At 30.5% G+C, this 19709-nt stretch overlaps 1 protein-coding gene across 1 annotated transcript; it reads right to left on the bottom strand.

The window, feature by feature from the left end:
* Nucleotides 1-1769: 1769 nt before the first annotated feature.
* Nucleotides 1770-19177, bottom strand: LOC134706460 (uncharacterized). The gene is made up of 5 exons (XM_063565422.1): nucleotides 18843-19177; nucleotides 11825-11890; nucleotides 6336-6383; nucleotides 2812-2865; nucleotides 1770-1980 (listed from the first exon to the last, which is right to left on the bottom strand). The coding sequence occupies exons 1-5, from the start codon at nucleotides 18925-18927 to the stop codon at nucleotides 1841-1843; spliced, it is 393 nt and encodes a 130-aa protein (XP_063421492.1). The 5' UTR covers nucleotides 18928-19177; the 3' UTR covers nucleotides 1770-1840.
* Nucleotides 19178-19709: the final 532 nt, after the last annotated feature.

The following is a 19709-nucleotide window of genomic DNA, read 5'->3' as shown; positions in this document are numbered from 1 at the left end:
CAATTGTGTGTTGCGATGGCTTCGTGTGTACACACGTAAGCAAATCTGATATTAATGTTTTTCTAACTTGTTCATCTTTCGGTGAAATATTTAGCCTGCAGATATTGACGAAGCATGTTTTATTTCTCAATATTGTGCGTGAAAGAGGGACGAAAGATATCAAAAGGACAGTCATACTCATAAATTGAAAATAAACTTACAACGCCATGGCTAAAAATGAAAAAGACAAACGGACAAGTAATAGTACACATAAAACAACATAGAAAACTAAAGAATAAACAACACGAACCCCTCCAAAAACTAGGGGTGATCTCAAGTGCTCCGGAAGGGTAAGCAGATCCTGATCAACATGTGGCACCCGTCGTATTGCTTATGTGATAACAAATCCAGTAAATAGTCTAATTCGGTAGGTCACATTCATGAAAGGGAAGGGGAATGTAGTTACGACGTAAGGGACATATCCGATATCATTTGTGAAACGGTTATTCCATAACGATCAACTAACTCGTGATGGCGTTCGTAAATTTTACGAAGGGATGATTTCAACTTCACCTTTTGGAACTCTTGGTTTAATAACTTCCTTGTGAGTAGCAACCCTCTATCAAGAAAATTATGATAAGAAATGAAAGCACTGGAATATCAATTGGGATTTATACACCCCGTATGCAGTTGCTGCTGAAATGTTGCTATTTAGAAATGGAAAGTTCATATTTGGAAAGCTGAAATCTTCCCTTTTGGCGTAAAGTTTTGTTTTCAACCGACCCTCATTGTCAATTTCTACGTGAGGTTCTTTTTCGATATTTGTTCATTTTTTGTTAGTTACGTTTTGGGTTGCTCCAGTGTTTTTGTTTATAATAAAGAAGATGTGGTATGATTGCCAATAAGACAGGCCTCCACAAGAGACAGACTGACATAGAAATTAAAAACTATAGGTCACCATACGGCTTTCAACAATGAGCAAATCCCATACCGCATAGCTATAAATGACCGATGTAAAACAATTCAACCGAGAAAACTAGTGGCTTAATTTAATGGTACAACATAAAAACGAATAAAAGAAATCAGTTGAAAAACTCATCAGATGGATACAAATAGAAATACTACACAGATAGGACGTGGCCGGGTTCTTGTATATCAAAACACCAAAAAAAACACTCAGTAAATATCTGAAAAAACATACTTTTACTGACATCTAGTTCAAAGCCATTAACAACTAATAAAAATAGATGTTTGTGTTTCTAGTGTTCTGTGTGGGAAGGGTAATTTAGTAAAAAATAAATTCTTTAAGTATCCTTTTTCGTACATTCAAAACAATATCTCTGTTAATTGATGGTAAGATTCATTTACCCGCTCGCATTTCGAGATGCAACTATGATACACTCCTTGTTTATCTTTTTTATACACCCTGTAATTTTAATACCATAATATTTGCCGTAGTTAGATATGATTTTTATATGACACGTCTTAATTTATGTAGGTCATAGGGGTATTTAGAGATAATCAACTTGTCCCTTTGAATTCGACATTTTTGTGGACAAATAGAAGACCTGGTCCTGTCATAGCTTTGTTACAATGAATAATTTAAAAAGACATATCATCAAATATATTGTCAATTAATACTTTCCAAAGCTGCATATAAGTAACATAATATTTTTTACCAAAATACGTAAAAATTAATAAACCAAATGAAAAAATATATAAAATATGTCCCCACTTTGGGACTGCATTTCCCAGCCTGTTATTGTAAGATATGGTATAACTAAAATGCGTAAGCGTTTTAAAAATATACAATATTTATTTCTTTTTTACATTACAGTCAAAATAAAAATTGAATAAGAGTTCATCGCTTTACTTGGTCGGAACCAGAGTCAAAACATTTAGATGCACATAAATCATGTTCCACTTTACACATGTCATAGATATCGTCTGACTCTCTGGAACAGGCTACAAAGTCAGGCACACAGTATTGGGAATAACATTCTGAAAAAGTGAAATAATAAGGCTAGATATTAAACAAGCTGCAAAGTCTGGCACACAGTACTGGGAATAATATTCTGGGAAATGCAATAATATCAATATATAAACCAATTCTTTATTAAACGAAGGTTACATTTATCAAACATGGAGTATAGTCAAAATAAGCTTCAAAATGTTCCGTCAATGTTATTTCGAAACGTATACATAAACCAACTTGGGCTCCCATAATCGTGCGTACTGTACATGCCATATATCATTTAATAAACATATTGTAGTCTTTTCTTTTAAGAATTATTTGAAAAAAAAATTCACGTCGTTATATTATGTTAAGCTATCACGTTCTTTTATCCGCAATTGAAAAGGGGTCTATGGTCTAGCAAAGGCCTTGTACTTTTATATGGTTTCGGCCAAAAACAATTAGTTGTAGAAATACAGTAGGAGGTCCCTCACGAGGTTTGACCATGAATGAGTTGCAAATTTTTACACTGTACTAGGCTAGAATTTTACTGTAAAACGATTAGTAGCAACTAAAATTGAAAAATCGTAACTATATATCGTATCAATAAGCATATAAACCAATTTTATGATGTGAACGTATCTCCTACAAAGACGGGAGATTTTCGTTTTCGTTTTTTACTAATAACAATTGACAGAGAAAAGGTTTGTACTGTTCTAGAGGCTCCTCTTTCTTTGTGTGGGTTGGTAATTGTTAATTTTGTCAGGTTTTAAGGAATTTCACTCTTTGAGTTCACCTTAAAGTTGGTAATTTTGTTTTACTTGTTATCGAGAATTATATTAACATTTCTTTGAATTCGTTTTTAAACCAAAACTTACTGAATACATCAATAACCGCTTCACATCCTATGTCAGTATCTTGCAAAGATAAACCTGCAATAAAAGAAAACATATAATATCACATTACAAAAGAAACCCTAGGGTTTGCTTATTCTGGATTCATTTTATCCAGGGTGTACAAGTTTTCATTAATTGAAAATATTTTCATTTTTGTGGAAATTTGATTGCGTGGTTTAGCCAAAGTTTTCATGCTTTTCTAACTATAACATTTGTAATTCGTTGGTCATTGAAATACTTGGTTCAAGGTAATCATGAAAGCGACGAAAATTGTTTTCCAACGAATAATAATAAATCCACAGTACTTCACATGAAGACTCTTATTAGAACAAACTTCAATGAGAACGTTAGCATAATGACTGTAAACCTTATTTAAAGACAAAACATATTACCTTTCTAAAATAATACAGTATGTATTTATTTTATACGATCTTATAACATGTGGGTGTTTTTATTGGATAAACCATTTAACACGTGATACTATATCACATTTGATGAAAACCAGAAACCTTTGAAGAAGGTGCCACTTTTTAATGCCTCAACCCACACAGGTAAATCTGTTGTATCTAAATCAACAGTATTGATTTTTTGTTAGATTTATTTCATATTTTTCTATGGTTGCAATTTCAGCTTAGTTATATATATTTATTTTTCGGAAATGTTAGAATTCAATACATATTGTTTGGTTTTACGCAATAGAAAAGCTGACTGTTTGCCAATGAACAAAAAAAATGTTTCTTCACATACATTATCGTTGCATAAAATATACAAAAAAAGTATTCGACTCATACATTAAAAGATAGACACGTGAAAGTTGCTTTTTATTAGACAGCATCACACTATAATTCTATTCATTGTTTCAACAACAAAAAAACAAGACAATAAATCAGACAATTCTTAGCGATACAAAATGTTAATCCTTGTACCTTTAAAAACTATTTAAACCATAATACGAATATCTAGATCCTATATCGAACTGGATTCCCAAGCATTGACATTGGAAACAGTTTAAAGAAGAAGTTAAATGCATATGCCCCCTTTTGTCTTTTATTTGTGTACTTTAATTTCATTTTTTTTATTGTTTTAACGTTTCTCATTGTCGGAAGTAAGAAATACAAATAACATGAATCAACTCATAAATTTCAGATTAACAACGATATAATAAAATCTAAATAGTACAATTTATATGTAATATGTGTTTTAATCTGAAATCTTCCTATTAAGTATTCATCTGTGTACCATTCAAATGGGTTTAGAACTAAAGCTTGAAAGTATTGTCATAAATAAATGAACTATATAAGTATATGTGTTATGATTGTCATTATTTAATTGATTCGAGCTGTTGATTTATTCATATATGTATCGCAATACGTTCTTAAACAATGATAGATACCAATAACGTAAAGTTATCTATAAGAGGCCCTCGCATGATTAAATGTAAATCAATTCTAACGAAAACGTTTACGCCTCAGTGTATGCAAAATTCGGATAACAGTAGTTTACCGATGTTTTAAATCGCCGTTTTAGAATCTAATGCATTCTGGGTAACAGTAGTTTACAGATGTTTTAATTTGCCGTTTTAGAATCTAATGCATTCTGGGAAAAATTTTCAAAACACTAAACTATCGTGATTGGTTGAAAACGTTTAAACCAATGATATTCAACCAATGACGTTACGTTATTTTCATTTTGGGGTACGAACAATGAAACTACCCATGTTTATTTAGATTTTTAAAAGGCGAATTGATTGAGGACATACTAACCAAACTGACGAAAAAATAGAAGAATTGCATGAACTACAAAAGAGGCAGATTGTGCATGTAAACAGCATAATTCTCTCCATAATTTACCCTCATATGATCAAAATTGTATAATCAGTGAGTTATAAAAGGCTGTACATAAATCATGTTTCCCAAAACTAAAAAGATAGAATAAATTGTGTGCTGGCTCATCGCAACCACAAAAAAACGCAAATATACAAAGTGACAAACGCACTAATGCCTTTAAATTTCTCAAGTCCACTTCATTTGAACTTTGGTGGATAGTTTCTTATTGGAAATCATACCATCTCTCCTTATTTTATATAAAAAAAAGATACCAAACACGGTAGTTCAGACGGAATAATTTTTCTACAAAGATTAAGAAAATAATTTTACAAATGATTCACTATTGCATGTTATTAACAATTAGTACGACAATATTTGTACATTATCAGTAAAATAATTGAAAAAGTATTAAAATGCAAATAAATATTTGTTCTTTATTGAAATAAAACAGATAACATACGGTGCTTTACGACCTATAACATGTAATTACGATAAATAAAAAATTACTGACAAAAAGTACTTAATGGGAATGATCAAAGGTTATGAAGGAATAACATCGTTAATTGACAATGTTATCATTGTTTATATCACAACATATGCCATTGAAACTCATGCTTTTATTATAATACGTCTTCCATTCATTTACAACACTCCTTTGATTAACTTCTAGAAATAGTTCTCAACATTATTGGACTATTATTTTAGACATCATTTTAAAAAGGTAATCTCCCACAACCGTTGTCTGAGCTTGATTAAGGTAGGAATAGAATTGAAAAAAAATGTATCTAATTGGTCAAAGGAATATTTGAGGAGAATTGTAGAAACATAATACTAATATGATCAGATTGCTAAAAGAATAAGGTATAGAAATTGTTAAGGTTGACCACTTTGTGTCTGAAACAATTTGATATTTGACATTTGAAAATGCAGTTCACAAGCAGCATTGAACATGAATTCAGGCGAAGTTATAAGTTTACGCCATCTTTAAACACATTTCTTAACAACAAATAAATCTGACTAGTCTTATAACTATGTTGCTAGGCTTTTATTGGTTTAAATGGGTTATGAGATTGAACACTCGTCATAAAGAGGAGATGAAGTTTAAAACGGAGAATAGAAATCCAGATTGAATTAAATAACAGTATCGGAAGAGCAAGACAAAACCGATGAATATATTATCAATTGATCTAAGATTTGTACTTTAGCTGCAGATAATGTAGAGTGATCAATTGACTTCATGCTGTTCGAATTAAATTAATAACGTATATCTAGTAAACGTTTTCCATATTGATAGTTTCGTGTGTCAGTCTGAACAAAGAACTACAAATATGACCTTCATGGTTGATTTGACATTATTTTGCTATTTTGTGTCGGATTTTACTTTCGCTGTACCTTTATTAACGCAGAGTCGACAATATTCTGTGTCCGGTCACACTTTACAAATATATATCACGTTAAACGCTAATAATGACACTTGATTATATCACAAAACCTGATTAACAAGTCCGAAGTAAATAAATCATGATGGGAAGGTCTCCGTTTTCGGAAAGGATACACATGCATACACACTTCTTTTAAATTCTGCATAATTTATTTGGAATGTACGATGGTTTGCTACATTCTTTCATTGTGTAGCTGATAACATTATTTAAATTAAAACATCAATTACAGAATACTTACCGTTTTGGTAATTGGGGACGTTTTCTAAAGATTTTTTACTCCACCATGCTGTAAAAGAAATCACTTTATTATTTCAAGAAATTAAATGCTGTTTGTTCTACAATACAAATCAAGTTATAGTATGATATAATTTATGTACAAAAGTACTAGAGTTTTGGTATTTTATTTTGGTTTTGTTTTAGTTTTGTTAAAGTTTTCGTATGCATTTGCGGACATTTTTTTTATTCAACGTAAAAAATACATTATCCCAAAAACTGCTGTCACTTGGTTACAATTTTTTATTCATCCATTGATCTTGTACGATTGTATCTAATTTGGTCATTTCCGTATACTCAAATGTCTTTTCAAAAATGAAAGAGATAGAAGGTCCGCTGAATGGTTATTCTAATCTTGTAGGAGGAAGAAATCGTGTTAAAAATCTTGAAAAAAGAAAAAAATCTTATTATAACCAACGAAGGATGGATACATTCCTTTTATAAACCACTTTATTTTAAATGGAGAGTGGTCTTAGACAATAATGTTGAACTTCTAAATTGAAACTTTATTTAGAGAATTAGTTTGTGTATGAATTTGTTTGAAGCAGACTTAATTCAAGGACTATAATAACAAAAAGCAATGAAGCTGACATAATAAGTTAACTTCCGCTTCAAAGATGATCTTGTCTCTTAATAATCATTGATTAAGAAATTATCCCGATCGGTTTTTCTTTATCAAAGAACTAAACATGTTATCAATACAGCCAAAATTACTTCAAGTCTAAACAAATAACTAATTATAACATTAAAATACAGTTCATCAGACAGGTGACATGAAAAAATATTTCTTGTTTTGTTTGAAAAATATATTTACGAGTCTTTATATAATTACAATATCCGCTCAACACTTTTGTGTGTATCTTTTAACATATATTTAACAACAACAATATAGCAATATGACACCGATTTTTCTATGCGAAAATATATTGACCAACGTGTCTAAACTTGTCATTGCTTGTCCATAATTGAACCTTAGCAAAATAGGTCTCGAAAGTAAAAATTTAAGTTAGGAGTTTGTTCGAGCTTTCGGAATGTATAGAACAAAATACGACTTAGATATTACTTTCTAACACAAAACACAAAACTACATAGAACGCCAGTCGCTTAGGCAAGTCTAGCTTTCAAAAATTACTTTGGAAAACGAAGTAATCCAAAACTTTCTTTTAACATTTATTATCATAGTTTTGGTCATAATTTCAAAGTTTTCATCCTACTAAAGAGTTTTTAGCCCCAAGGAATATATAACGTATGCTGTATTTGACAAACACTTTTGGAAGTTTTGAATCCTCTTCAACGCCGTATTTAAATTGGACTCAGCGTCATTGAGTCTTTTGAGGGCAAAATGCGTTGCTAGTGTACAATATTTAAAGTCTGGTATCTGTGTTGAGTTTATATATATATCTGCTTTAGAACTAATCCAGTATTAAGATAGTAATTTTTCAAGAAGTCAAGTAAATGCTTCATACAATACTTAAGCGGTTAATAGTTATCAAAGGTACCGGGATTATAACAGTTCCTTAGATGATTTAAATTACTTTTTTTCCCATGAAGACATTAACAATTGATTAATCAGAGGGGTTTAGTTCGTGCGTTCGTTTGAAAAGAACTTTATAGGTTTATCGAATTTAGTCTCATTTTTACTGCATTCCTGATTTCATTGAATGTCATTCTTTTTCTACAGAGAAATTTTGCTGAAAAATTCCGTCTGGTTGTATTTAGAAATAAAACATAGATGTTGTAAGTCAACTCAACAATAAATATGGCTCCTATTGATGACACTTATCAAACCAAAATCATTATTTTATAGACGTTCCATGACATAACAAATTATTTTTTAGACTATGCAAATAATGTCAAAATGTCTGTTTCAGACCCCAAATCACTGTCTGATTCTGCTTCGTACCAATGATTAAACAAAAGAACATAAAAAAAGAGAGAGAGAATGACACCCTAGATATATGGTAAAAAAGAAACTGGGTCAATATCCCTACTGCTCCTCGAAATGAGAAACTCCAAAAGTTGTCTGTAAACAAATACTCTCTGTGAAGTGATATTGGGCATGTTTCTATTATTTACAAATGAATAAGCTAACCCATTTGTTTTAATTATGAAAAAAAAACATAGGACATAGAATAAACGTATAAAAACTATGGAGCTTTTAAAAGTGTTCAAAGTATTAATTTTTTAAAACACTTATTGTCAACAAAGTGTTTTTTTACCACGAGAATCCGCATCACGAAAGGATGTTCTTGGTATGCTAATTTATGGCAAAAGTAATCTCACTTTGTACCCCAAAAATCTAACCATATATGTAAAAACAAACACAAATGCACAAACAAGGTTGGAAGATCAAACTAATACGAAGTTGGAAATAAGTCAAAACTGAATTATTTTTAGAAATTGTTCAAATTACGGTTTGAAAAATATATACCTGTGGTAAAAAAAATAAAATGTTTCTAATATTTCAGCAATTTGTTAACAAAATTGTAAGATCATTTAGTACCGAAAACTGATTATAAGAAATGAAATGTTAATCAATTACTCTTAGTGTCATGCTTTTTTACTTTTCAACTACGCTTTGTTTTAATTCTTTTTGATGGTTAACAAGTCTTTGTGTGTCAAACAAACGAGAAGGTATGTATATTTCAATATAAATTTTCTCTTCAAAATTTGTCATATTGGAGGAAAATATTTATTGTTCATTTAATCCTAAACAAATAAAATCATATGTACCAGGATCAAAATTTTATATTTACACCAGACGCGCGTTTTGTCTAAAAAAAAAACTCATCAGTGACGCCTGAATCAAAAATGTTTAAAAGGTCATGACAGAAAAATAATGCTAAAATTTGTATTAACTCTTTTAAGAAACTAAATATAATTTTGTATGATTGTCTTAAGCTGCAGGTTCTTGAATTTTCGATGTAGAGAATACGGGTACTTATTTTGATTAAAACATTATGAAACACGAAAAGTTTACTAAGTGATAAACACTTTTTAATATTCTCCAAGAACGCACAACGGATACACGTTACCGACACGGAAATATGCTATTGTAATCAACTTATATATTGACAATATTATAGTCAAGTGGATAGTAGCCGCAGATAGAAAGAATATGTTTCCAATGTTCAAATCGTATGAATCCATTTCAACAAAGAAACAACAAAACGGGAAAGAGGGCGCAAAAGGATATCTAGTATGTTTACAGCATAAACGTAGACTATTCTTCATGTTCACTGTCGTACAAGTGAGAGGTTAAGCTAGCTATAACTCTAGGTTTAATTCACCATTTTTCACATAGGAAAATGCCTGTGTCAAGTCAGGAATATGACAGTTGTTACTGTATATGTTTGATTGCTGTGTTAGAACGTTTGATTTTGCCGTTTGAGTATGGACTGTGCGAATTGAATTTTGATCGGAGGTCGGTATTTTTGTTATTTTACTATTTGCATATATCATTTGTTAATAACATTGATAATGGAAATGGGGAATGTGTCAAAGAGACAACAACCCCACCATAGAAAAAACAACAGCAGAAGGTCACCAACAGGTCTTCAATGTAGCGAGAAATTCCCGCACCCGGAGGTATCCTTCAGCTGGCCCCTAAACAAATATATTCTAGTTCAGTGATAATGAACGCCATAATAATTTCCAAATTGTACACAAGAAACCTAAATTGAAATAATACAAGACGTACAAAGTCCATAGGCTCATAAACCGCTGTGTTCATGTTAAATCTAAACCGATGATGTCACATGTGAAATAAATTCTGTATTAACACTCTTCTTACGTCAAAAAACAATAGGTGTTGACGTTGTATCAAAACGAAACAATACGTAAATCCTGGATTTTCTAATCCATTAACATTAACTATAAATGTTACTAAGCAAGATATATTCTCATATTTATAAATTATCACTTAGTTTCTGTCACAAGTAGAATGATTTAATGAGTTCTTATTATTAATTTTATTTTTAATAAAAAATAATTAAAAAAGTACTGATAACCATGACATAAAGAAAGTTAAATGAAAGCAGAGCCTATTTCTACAAATTGGAAACAAATTCAGTAATATATGTTATGAGATTGCGATAAACTTTGTGGGTAGTGGCAGAAAGTTCATTCTTTATATTTCTCATAAGTTTCGTATGGATTTTTTTTTATCATTTTTGACTTCACAGATACAAATTGTTTTTTAAAATCATGCAAAAAGAAAAACGTTTACGTTTTAAAATTGATAAACATTTCCTTTGGGCTTTTTTATCATATGGAATTGCAAATTGTGTCTAAGTATCATAATAAACTGTGTAGAAACAGCCTCATATCTGTGTTCACTGCCGTTTAGAATGGAAGTGTTAATTAAATTATTGACAAATACACAATAGATTCAATTAACACTTGGAACGAAATTGACCTTTTACTTATAACAAATCAATTGGAAACAGTCATACATATGTTCTTATCAATACTATATGAACCAATGTAATGGCATCAGATATAGCGTAAGTTGTAAATGACATAGGTAAAGGCTAAAGGAGCATTTCAATTAAAGAGAGCAACATTTCTAACTTATTTGAATTTGAATATGTTTTTCTTTAAGCTTAACCCTTTGTTTCGTTTAAAGATTAAAAATAGGAAATTATATCACGAAATACTAAACTGACATAACGTTACAATGCAACATTCTCATGTCTTTCCGCATCATTCTGTCAATAAGATAGAAACTAAGTCGTTCATACAATTCCTCATCAAACAATTATCCCTATCTTTTACACAGTGAAAAAAAGAGAGGGCTAAAGACGTTAAGGGAATATTAAATTAGTTTAGTCCAATATAAACCGACAACAATAGAAGAAAAGGATAAACGACAAACCAAACAACAGTATAAAAATCACAACATAGATAACAACTAAAGACTGGGCAACACGAACCTCTAAAAATCATGAGTTCTATCAGGTACTTAACAAAGTTAACTATTATATTGTATTTTATATTATACCACAAGAAATATGTTCTAACAACAAATTAACAATGAAAAGTATATTGGGTATTTATTTCTTGTAATGACTTTTTCAACGTGAAGATCAGCTTTTGCAATAGAGGTCGCTAAATATAATTGCTAATCTAATCAGTACCGTAGACAAAAATGCCGTTTTTGTAAAAGAAGGAAACACCATATATATGGTTTATATTATACACGTTTCTACTAAAATAATCCTCACTACAACATAATTTGACTGTTTTTGTTTAAAACTTATGATTGAAAGAAAAATAAATCTTATTTAAAAACAGTTTACGTCGTAACTATGACAAATTTGATTCACATAAAAAAACTAAACTTTTGAAGCAACAAACAGTTAATAAGCTAATGTATCAACAACAACAATAGCAGACACAAAAAGGGCAACTCTGCAACAACAGAGACAATAAATCAATTGAAGATCTACTTACAATTTCTTTTTTCTAGAGACATAGGAAAATATTCTTCGTCTGATATACTGCGCGCTTCTGTAACACCTAAAATATAAAACAGGAAAACATAAATAATGAGAAAAGTGTTTAATCATTTAGAGAAATATTGTTTGGTTTGGGGTGTTTTTCTTATAACCAAGGTGCTGTCACCCTTTCTTCAACCTGTTTTTTTTTCGGATTTTCTACTTAATATCAATTCATTATTTTCAATGCATTCAATTAATATTGTATTTACCTAATTCCAAACACACTTCTCAATTTGATGCTACTAGAGATCACAGTTTTTGAATATGTAGTTTTATTCTTGATCTTGGACTGACAAAACTACGTAAATGCTATGTGAGGGTTAATGTCTTCTTTGTCTTTGTACCGAACTTCAAACATTTGGAATCTTTGATAATGCAAAATCTTCCCACACCTCTCGTTCAGCTCTCTTATGAAACTCTTGAGAGTAATATTTTACAAATTTTCTCCATTCTTCTTATCACGAAAATCCTATAAGATGTTTTTCCTTTCAGCTTAAATCTCCTCTTGATATAGATTTGTTAATGGTTTTCCACGGTTTTCTCATAAAATCATTGTTTTACTAGTTCATGCCGGTGCTTCATGGAGCTTGGATTACTATAATTTGTTTATGAAGTTAGAAATCAAAAGGCTTTAAAGTTAATCAAATGTAGGATGTAATTAAGAAATTTCAGCATGTTTGCTAGTACGGCTGAATATGTTGTTTAAGCCAATTTGGCATTATATGATTATGACAAAAGTATGACTACAAGGATCGTGCTGTTGCAGAATAATTTAATACGGGGCTCTTTGAATTGATCTTAATAGATTATGTACTGTTAATGGACAGAGTATAATACATTGATTTGTTAGCAATGTAAAGATGAGAATAAATCAGGATCTTTAAGATAGAAAAGTCTAAGATGATCTCTACTTATTGAGTAATTATTAAAGTTAAGATAGGATTACTTGACTAGATTTTGTCTTTTTCTTGTTTTACAGGGTTGCATAATTATTAATATGGAGATTTACAAAAACGTTAAATCCTTATATCATTATAGGTTGTCAAATGTCTTCAAAAAGGAAAATTATTAGGCATCCATATTAAAGCATGAATATATGATCGTTTTAATCAAATTAGATAACATGTGCAACATAATAAATATTACTATAGTTTAATTTATTAAGCATACACTAATGTATTAGTTGCTGTACAGCCAGGTATATTAGAGAGTTAACGATCGATAAAATTGTTAATAAAAAAAGACAACTAATAAAATTGAGCCATAAAACAAAAAAATGAATTGACTAGTAGTCTGTTGTTATTTATGTATTATTTGTCATTTTGTTTATTTTCTTTGGTTACATCTTCTGACATCAGATTCGGACTTCTCTTGTACTGAATTTTAATGTGCGTATTGTTATGCGTTTACTTTTCTACATTGGTTAGAGGTATAGGGGGAGGGTTGAGATCTCACAAACATGTTTAACCCCGCCGCATTTTTGCACCAGTCTCAAGTCAGGAGCCTCTGGTCTTTGTTAGTCTTGTATTATTTTATTTTAGTTTCTTGTGTACAATTTGGAAATTAGTATGGCGTTCATTATCACTGAACTAGTATATATTTGTTTAGGGGCCAGCTGAAGGACGCCTCCGGGTGCGGGTATTTCTCGATACATTGAAGACCTGTTGGTTACCTTCTGCTGTTGTCTTTTTATTTGGTCGGGTTGTTGTCTCTTTGACACATTCACCATTTCCATTCTCAATTTTACTTACAATTGAGATTGGAGTTTGGTTGTAATATCATTTATGATTTCCTTTGCTATAAAATTCAGTTCAATGGAATTGTACACAGTCTATTGTAGAGCTTAAATCAAATAAAAGTAAACGCAAATGTCTAATGTATATCAAGTACATATATACCTAAAAGAGGGGCGAAAGATACCAAAGGGATAGTCAAACTCATAAATCTAAAACAAACTGACAACGCCATGTCCAAAGAATAAACAACACGAACTCCATCATAAATGCGAAACAAATATGTAGAGAGCAGCCACGGAAAATGTTTTAGATGATTTTATTTCATTTTTTGTTGCCATGAACTGCGAAGGCTAGTCATATCTCTCAACAAACTGTTTATGCGATAACACATATACCCCTTTTCCCGCGGAATTCAATTTTCTCAATAACCTTTCAAATGGGTTTTGATGCAAGAGAATAATGACCGTAATCTATCTTTATATTAGTTCAAAATATGATTTCTTTCCAGTGTGGAATTTTTTTGTAACTGTAGAATTATCTGTATATATATATATACGATTATTGATTCCTGTTGGTATAATTGATAGTAATATGATAAGGGTGGAGATTCATATTAATATAGAAAACAAATTACATAAATTTCAGTTGAAATGACACATGTCTTGGAAATCTTTATTAAATACGTCCAAAGTCAAACACGTGTGTATCCAAACATGATACAGCTACCTGTCTTCAGCTTTTCAAACTTATCGCGAAATCAATCGCTCGTTTAGTAGGTGGGATACGATTTTTTCAAAGCTTCACCGATAAGTTTTTTGGAGACAAAAAAACGGGTAAGGCGTACACAATTTGGAGTTAAGTATCAATGATGAGGTCTTAATATCAGACAATTGTTTCCCGCAAAAAACAAATGGTCAACGGTTAAAGAATCAAGTATATTCCATCGTTACATGAATAAAAATGAGATAAACACAAGACTACACATTTGGTTATTTTTTCTGTTATGCATGTTTTCACAACTTGTCCACCCACTATGGAATTAAAAACTTAGTTCTAATCGAATTTCTCATGAATATTTAAAGATGAAGAATATCATACCTATCAATACCTTAGCCATATTTGGCACAACTTTTTGGAATTATGGGTCTTCAATGCTCTGGAACTTTGTACTTTGTTTTGCTTTATAACTATTTTGTACTGAGCGTCACTGACGAATCATATGTACACGAAACGCGCGTCTGGCGTATTAAATTATAATACTGGTACCTTTGATAACCTTTTATCAACATAGGGAAGTAATATTTAACTAATGTCTGTGTTTTTATTTCATTTCTTAGCTTTCGTGATTTGTTCATGTTATTTTTTAATTTTTTTTGTGATTTACAAAATGTCAATATGTTTTTTAAATGCATGGTAAAAACTTAAAATCTATTTAATATTTAAAAAATGTCAAAGTAGATCAACTGCCTGGCAGCTGTTGCTTTTTATTTATCATACTTTTATATTTTACTGAATGTCAGAAGAATGATTAGAATCTTTCACTTTGTACTTTAATTCTATTAGAAAATGTCAAGACATGGTAATATACTTGAATATAGTTAAATATTTTTTTCAATTTTCTTAATTTGAAATCAATATTTGCTGAAAACTCGGAAATCTTATTCAATATCTTTAACTAGGCGTTTCCTTTTCATCATTTGTAGTTCTTCATTGCCAAATTTTTAATTCCTGACGCTTTTTTATTCTTTCGTATTTTAGTTAGCACTTCTCTGAACTATAATTACATAAACAGATCGCCTGAATACGAAGATAGGGGTTAATTTTGTAGAAGGTTTTCGAATGTAGTTCTCATTCATATGTTTCCCATGCAATCAATATAAACAGAAGATGTGGTATGATTGTTAATGCGATAACACTCCATAATAAACTTAATGACACAGAAATTAAAGACTTTAAGTCACCGAACGACATTCAACAAGGTGTAAAGCTCAAACCGTATAAAAATGGTTGTTATAGTTCAACCTTTGATTTATCCTGCTGCATTTTATTGGAACTTCGCTATGTAAATGTGTTATTTGAAAAGGATTTCATGTAGCAATAACTATTGGGTTACTCTGAACTAACTGTATTATATGATGGGTTTTTTTTTACAAAAGTACATTTCTGTTGCCTTATTTAACATTCTACAAAGTATATGCTGTAGGTCATCTTACGCAACATGTTTATAAAACAAACAATATATATTTATCGCTGTGTTAAAGACCAATTGGCGGCATTGTGCTTTTTTCTGCTTTATGGTCGGTTGGTTGTCTCATCAACGCCTCCCTCATTTCAATTATCAGTTTTACAATAAATTTGTTATTTCTTTCATTTGATTTGGAACTTTCCTTTTGTATTTCCTCGGAGTTAAGTTGTTTTGTGATTTTACTTTTACACCTGTCATTGAGGTCACAGTTTCCTCGTCGTTTGATGTTTGATGTCGGTTTGGTATATTTCTCTCTCAGTTTTTGTGTCTGTTACCTTGAGAAATTTGATCATTAGATAACTATTTATCCTAACATTCTCAATCTTTTATATTGAAAAAGAGCCATGAAAAAATAAAAACTTATTTATAACATATTGGTTAAATAAATTTAAGAATATATGTAATGAGCTAAAACAGCAACCAATGAGAATGATGAGTTGAGAATGAGTAATACTGTAAAAAAATAATGCGTTTACCATAGATTCCTTGTTTTTCTGAATGTCTTAGTGTGGCAGTCTCATTGAAATTCTCTCAATATCAACTTTTAAAGACATCTGAACTAACTTATGAATAAATCAATTATCGATACTCTAAAAAAAATACCTGAAGCATACTAAATTTCAATTGATCTAATCAATTTTCTAGAATATACCTTTTTTAGAATGCTAAAATTCAGAATTAGAAAAATAAAGGGAATGATATAGATAAAATGTAAAAAAAAATTCATTTGCTTTTGACATATAGGCATATCCTGCTCCACTAAGCACAAATTCGGTGATGTCAATATCTTGGAGATTTGTGGTTAGATAGATATTTAAATGTGTACAATGAGGAATCAAAACTTAAACTTGGGTAGACAATACTCTATAAAGAAACAGAAAAAGGTTTCTTAAGTTTATAAGGTATGAGATACATAAAGAGGGATAGCAATTTGTACTTTAGTCGACAAAAATCTTTATAGAAATCAAAAGAATCTGCAGTTTCTAAAATAGTAGATATATAAATGTACAAAATGAACCAATATTCGAACTTGTGTATACGTTAATATTAACAGAGTCGAAAGATACCGTACGGTTTTAAAACCAAGTAATCGACAACAAACTGAAAATGTCATTGCAAAATGCAAACAAGGGACTGAGCAACTCGAACCCACTGAACACTTTGGTTGATCTCAGGTACCCCGGAAGGGTAAGCAAATTTCACCCTGCATGTGACAATCATCTTGTTGCTCATGATAGGTATAATTCTATAGTACGTTCGAGGTGAAAAGGACGAAATGGAGGTAACGAAAATTGAAACATATCCGTCATCATCTGTGAAACAGATTTTCCGTAACGGTCATGGAATTTTTGAAGGGATAACTACAACTTTTTAACTATAAACTCTTGGTTTGATAGTTTCCTTGTGACCAGTTCTTGTTACGAAATATTCGTCTAGAATACTGTATCAACTAGAAGTTTTAAACTCTCGATGATGGCTCTGCTTGAATTTGCTAAATAAAATGACAATTCATAATGTGGAAGCTGATCCTACTTGAGATGACATTTCTCTAGCAAGCCAATCAAAAAAGGCCTAGGCTCCGTGTTGAAGACCGTACCTTGACCTATAAATGACTTACTTTTATAAATTGTGACTTGGATGGAGAGTTGTCTCATAGCACATCTTCCTATATCTATTTAATCGTTACGATAAGTTATACGTAATATGGAGGTTAGTTTTATAATATAATCAAACTTTTCTATTTATTATGAGCTAAGAAATTCGCCACCAAATGAGCAGAAGAGATATTAACTATGGTTCTTTAGTTCAAATCAAGTTTTAGTTTGTTATAAATTTTTTCCGCTTTATCGATTTTTTTTACTATTGAACAGCGGTATACTATTGCTGCCTTTATTTAGTTGACTATGCTGATTTAAGACAACCGAAAATGTAATATAACTATTAGGTAGTAGATATTGAACGATATGAAAAGAGGCATACCCAATCGTACTTATATGGACAATCCTCTAACATAAAAAATCAAAAGTTCCAATTGTTTATAATTTAATCAGTTATGGTACCAATTCTAATATATATACCACACTGTGTTATAAGTTGGATAAATAGTGCGCATTTTTAAAACGCGCTTTACATTATGACGTACAATAATACTGTATATATGGTTTGCAATACGCAAATTTTAAGATAGGTTTAAGTATCATATTTTATGAAGTTTAGAGACGTTAGCTGTTGAAAACTGAAAACTGAGGTACATGTATCAGAAATAAGTAAAAAGACAAAAATACAGAACTCTAATTTTGAAACGGAAAGTTCATTAGCAAAGGTAAAATCAAAGGTTCAAACACATCAAACGAATAGATAACAAAGGTCTTCTTTACATCCCCACTTTGTGTCTTAAAACAATTTCAGTAAATATTCCTCACACAGATAGATGGATGTCTTAGTAGACTTAGTCGGGGTTTCATATGAATGGATCGTCGAATCCTGTTCTCTTTTTAAATAGATCCAGAGATATAGAAAACAAAATTGAGGTATTCAATATTGCATGCCCAATTAAATTTCAATTAAATCGTCTTAAATTATTGAATGATCAGTTTCTGTTTTGCAGATCTAGATTTGTAAAAATGATATTGAAGTTATTATTTAACTAAAATATGATTTAACAAGTGAAATTTTTAATATGGATCAAGGTTGCTTCTGTTCACACTTGTCTTGGAATGAGTATATTATCTTTAACATTTGTAAAAACGAATCTTACAAAAAACAAATATACTTTTCTTTTTCCTTGTTTTTATTTAATGTTGCAATATAATTAACTTGAAATACATAAATAGGGAAATATCCACTAGCATACTTATTTGTTAGATTCAAAATTCTTTTTCAATGTAATATGTATCTAATTTAATAAAAAAACTATTTGTGAGTGAACTGTTTAAAATAATTAAAATATATAAAGAAATCATATACTTAACCTCAAAAGGTTTACTTACCAATCGGACAGACCAATAACATCCATATTAGAAAACAACATGAAAAGTAGACCATTTGTAAGTAAAGTTCTGATTTTGTCCGCATATTTTAGTCAGTGTCACTGCTATGAATATCTTCTTTTTATGATCTTCTTTTAGTTAAATAGTGTAAAATATTCACAAAAAAATGATGAGTGAAATCCAATAATACGTCTATAAGATTTTAATTCTAGAATTCATCAGCATGTTTTTGATAGTAGATTATGTTGACAGTACAAAGTCGTTTGCCTTGCTACGTCTTTTTATTCATACGTTTGTGTGTGCGTGTCAGTTGTTTTTACCACGCGGCTTTAAAAGCATTCAGAGGATATGATTCGTTGTTCAATCACTTTAAGGTGTCATGAAATAGGTGTCAGAAAGGCGTAAACACACTGGTAATAAAAAAGGACGATGAATACCTGCAATTAAGGGCACTAGTTAGAAATAAGAATCTATAATGACAAAAGGAAAGCAATTATCTATACATCTCATATCTTGCTACATTTGTGATTTAATGTTATTTTCATTAGCTTATAATAACAATAACATTACGGAGCGTTACAATAACGTATATTTCTGCTTCGATCAGTAATTAATACATAGCATTCTGAGCACATATTTTAAGAGGAATAAATGGTACTTATCTGTTATTCCAAATGCAAACTTTCAGAGAATATACAAAATACATGACATTAACTTCAAACTTATGGCCTTTTTTATATTTTATTTTACTGATTTCAGTTCAATTGACATAATTATCTGAGGACATTTTTGATGTAATGTAAAAAGTTTAAGTTGAAAGTATACTCTTTAGACGTTACGCACGATGTTCGTACATGTAAGCGTAAC

The sequence above is a fragment of the Mytilus trossulus genome, chromosome 1, assembly GCF_036588685.1.
Source record: "Mytilus trossulus isolate FHL-02 chromosome 1, PNRI_Mtr1.1.1.hap1, whole genome shotgun sequence".
NCBI lineage: Eukaryota > Metazoa > Mollusca > Bivalvia > Mytilida > Mytilidae > Mytilus > Mytilus trossulus.
This window is presented reverse-complemented; position numbering and strand designations above follow the sequence as displayed.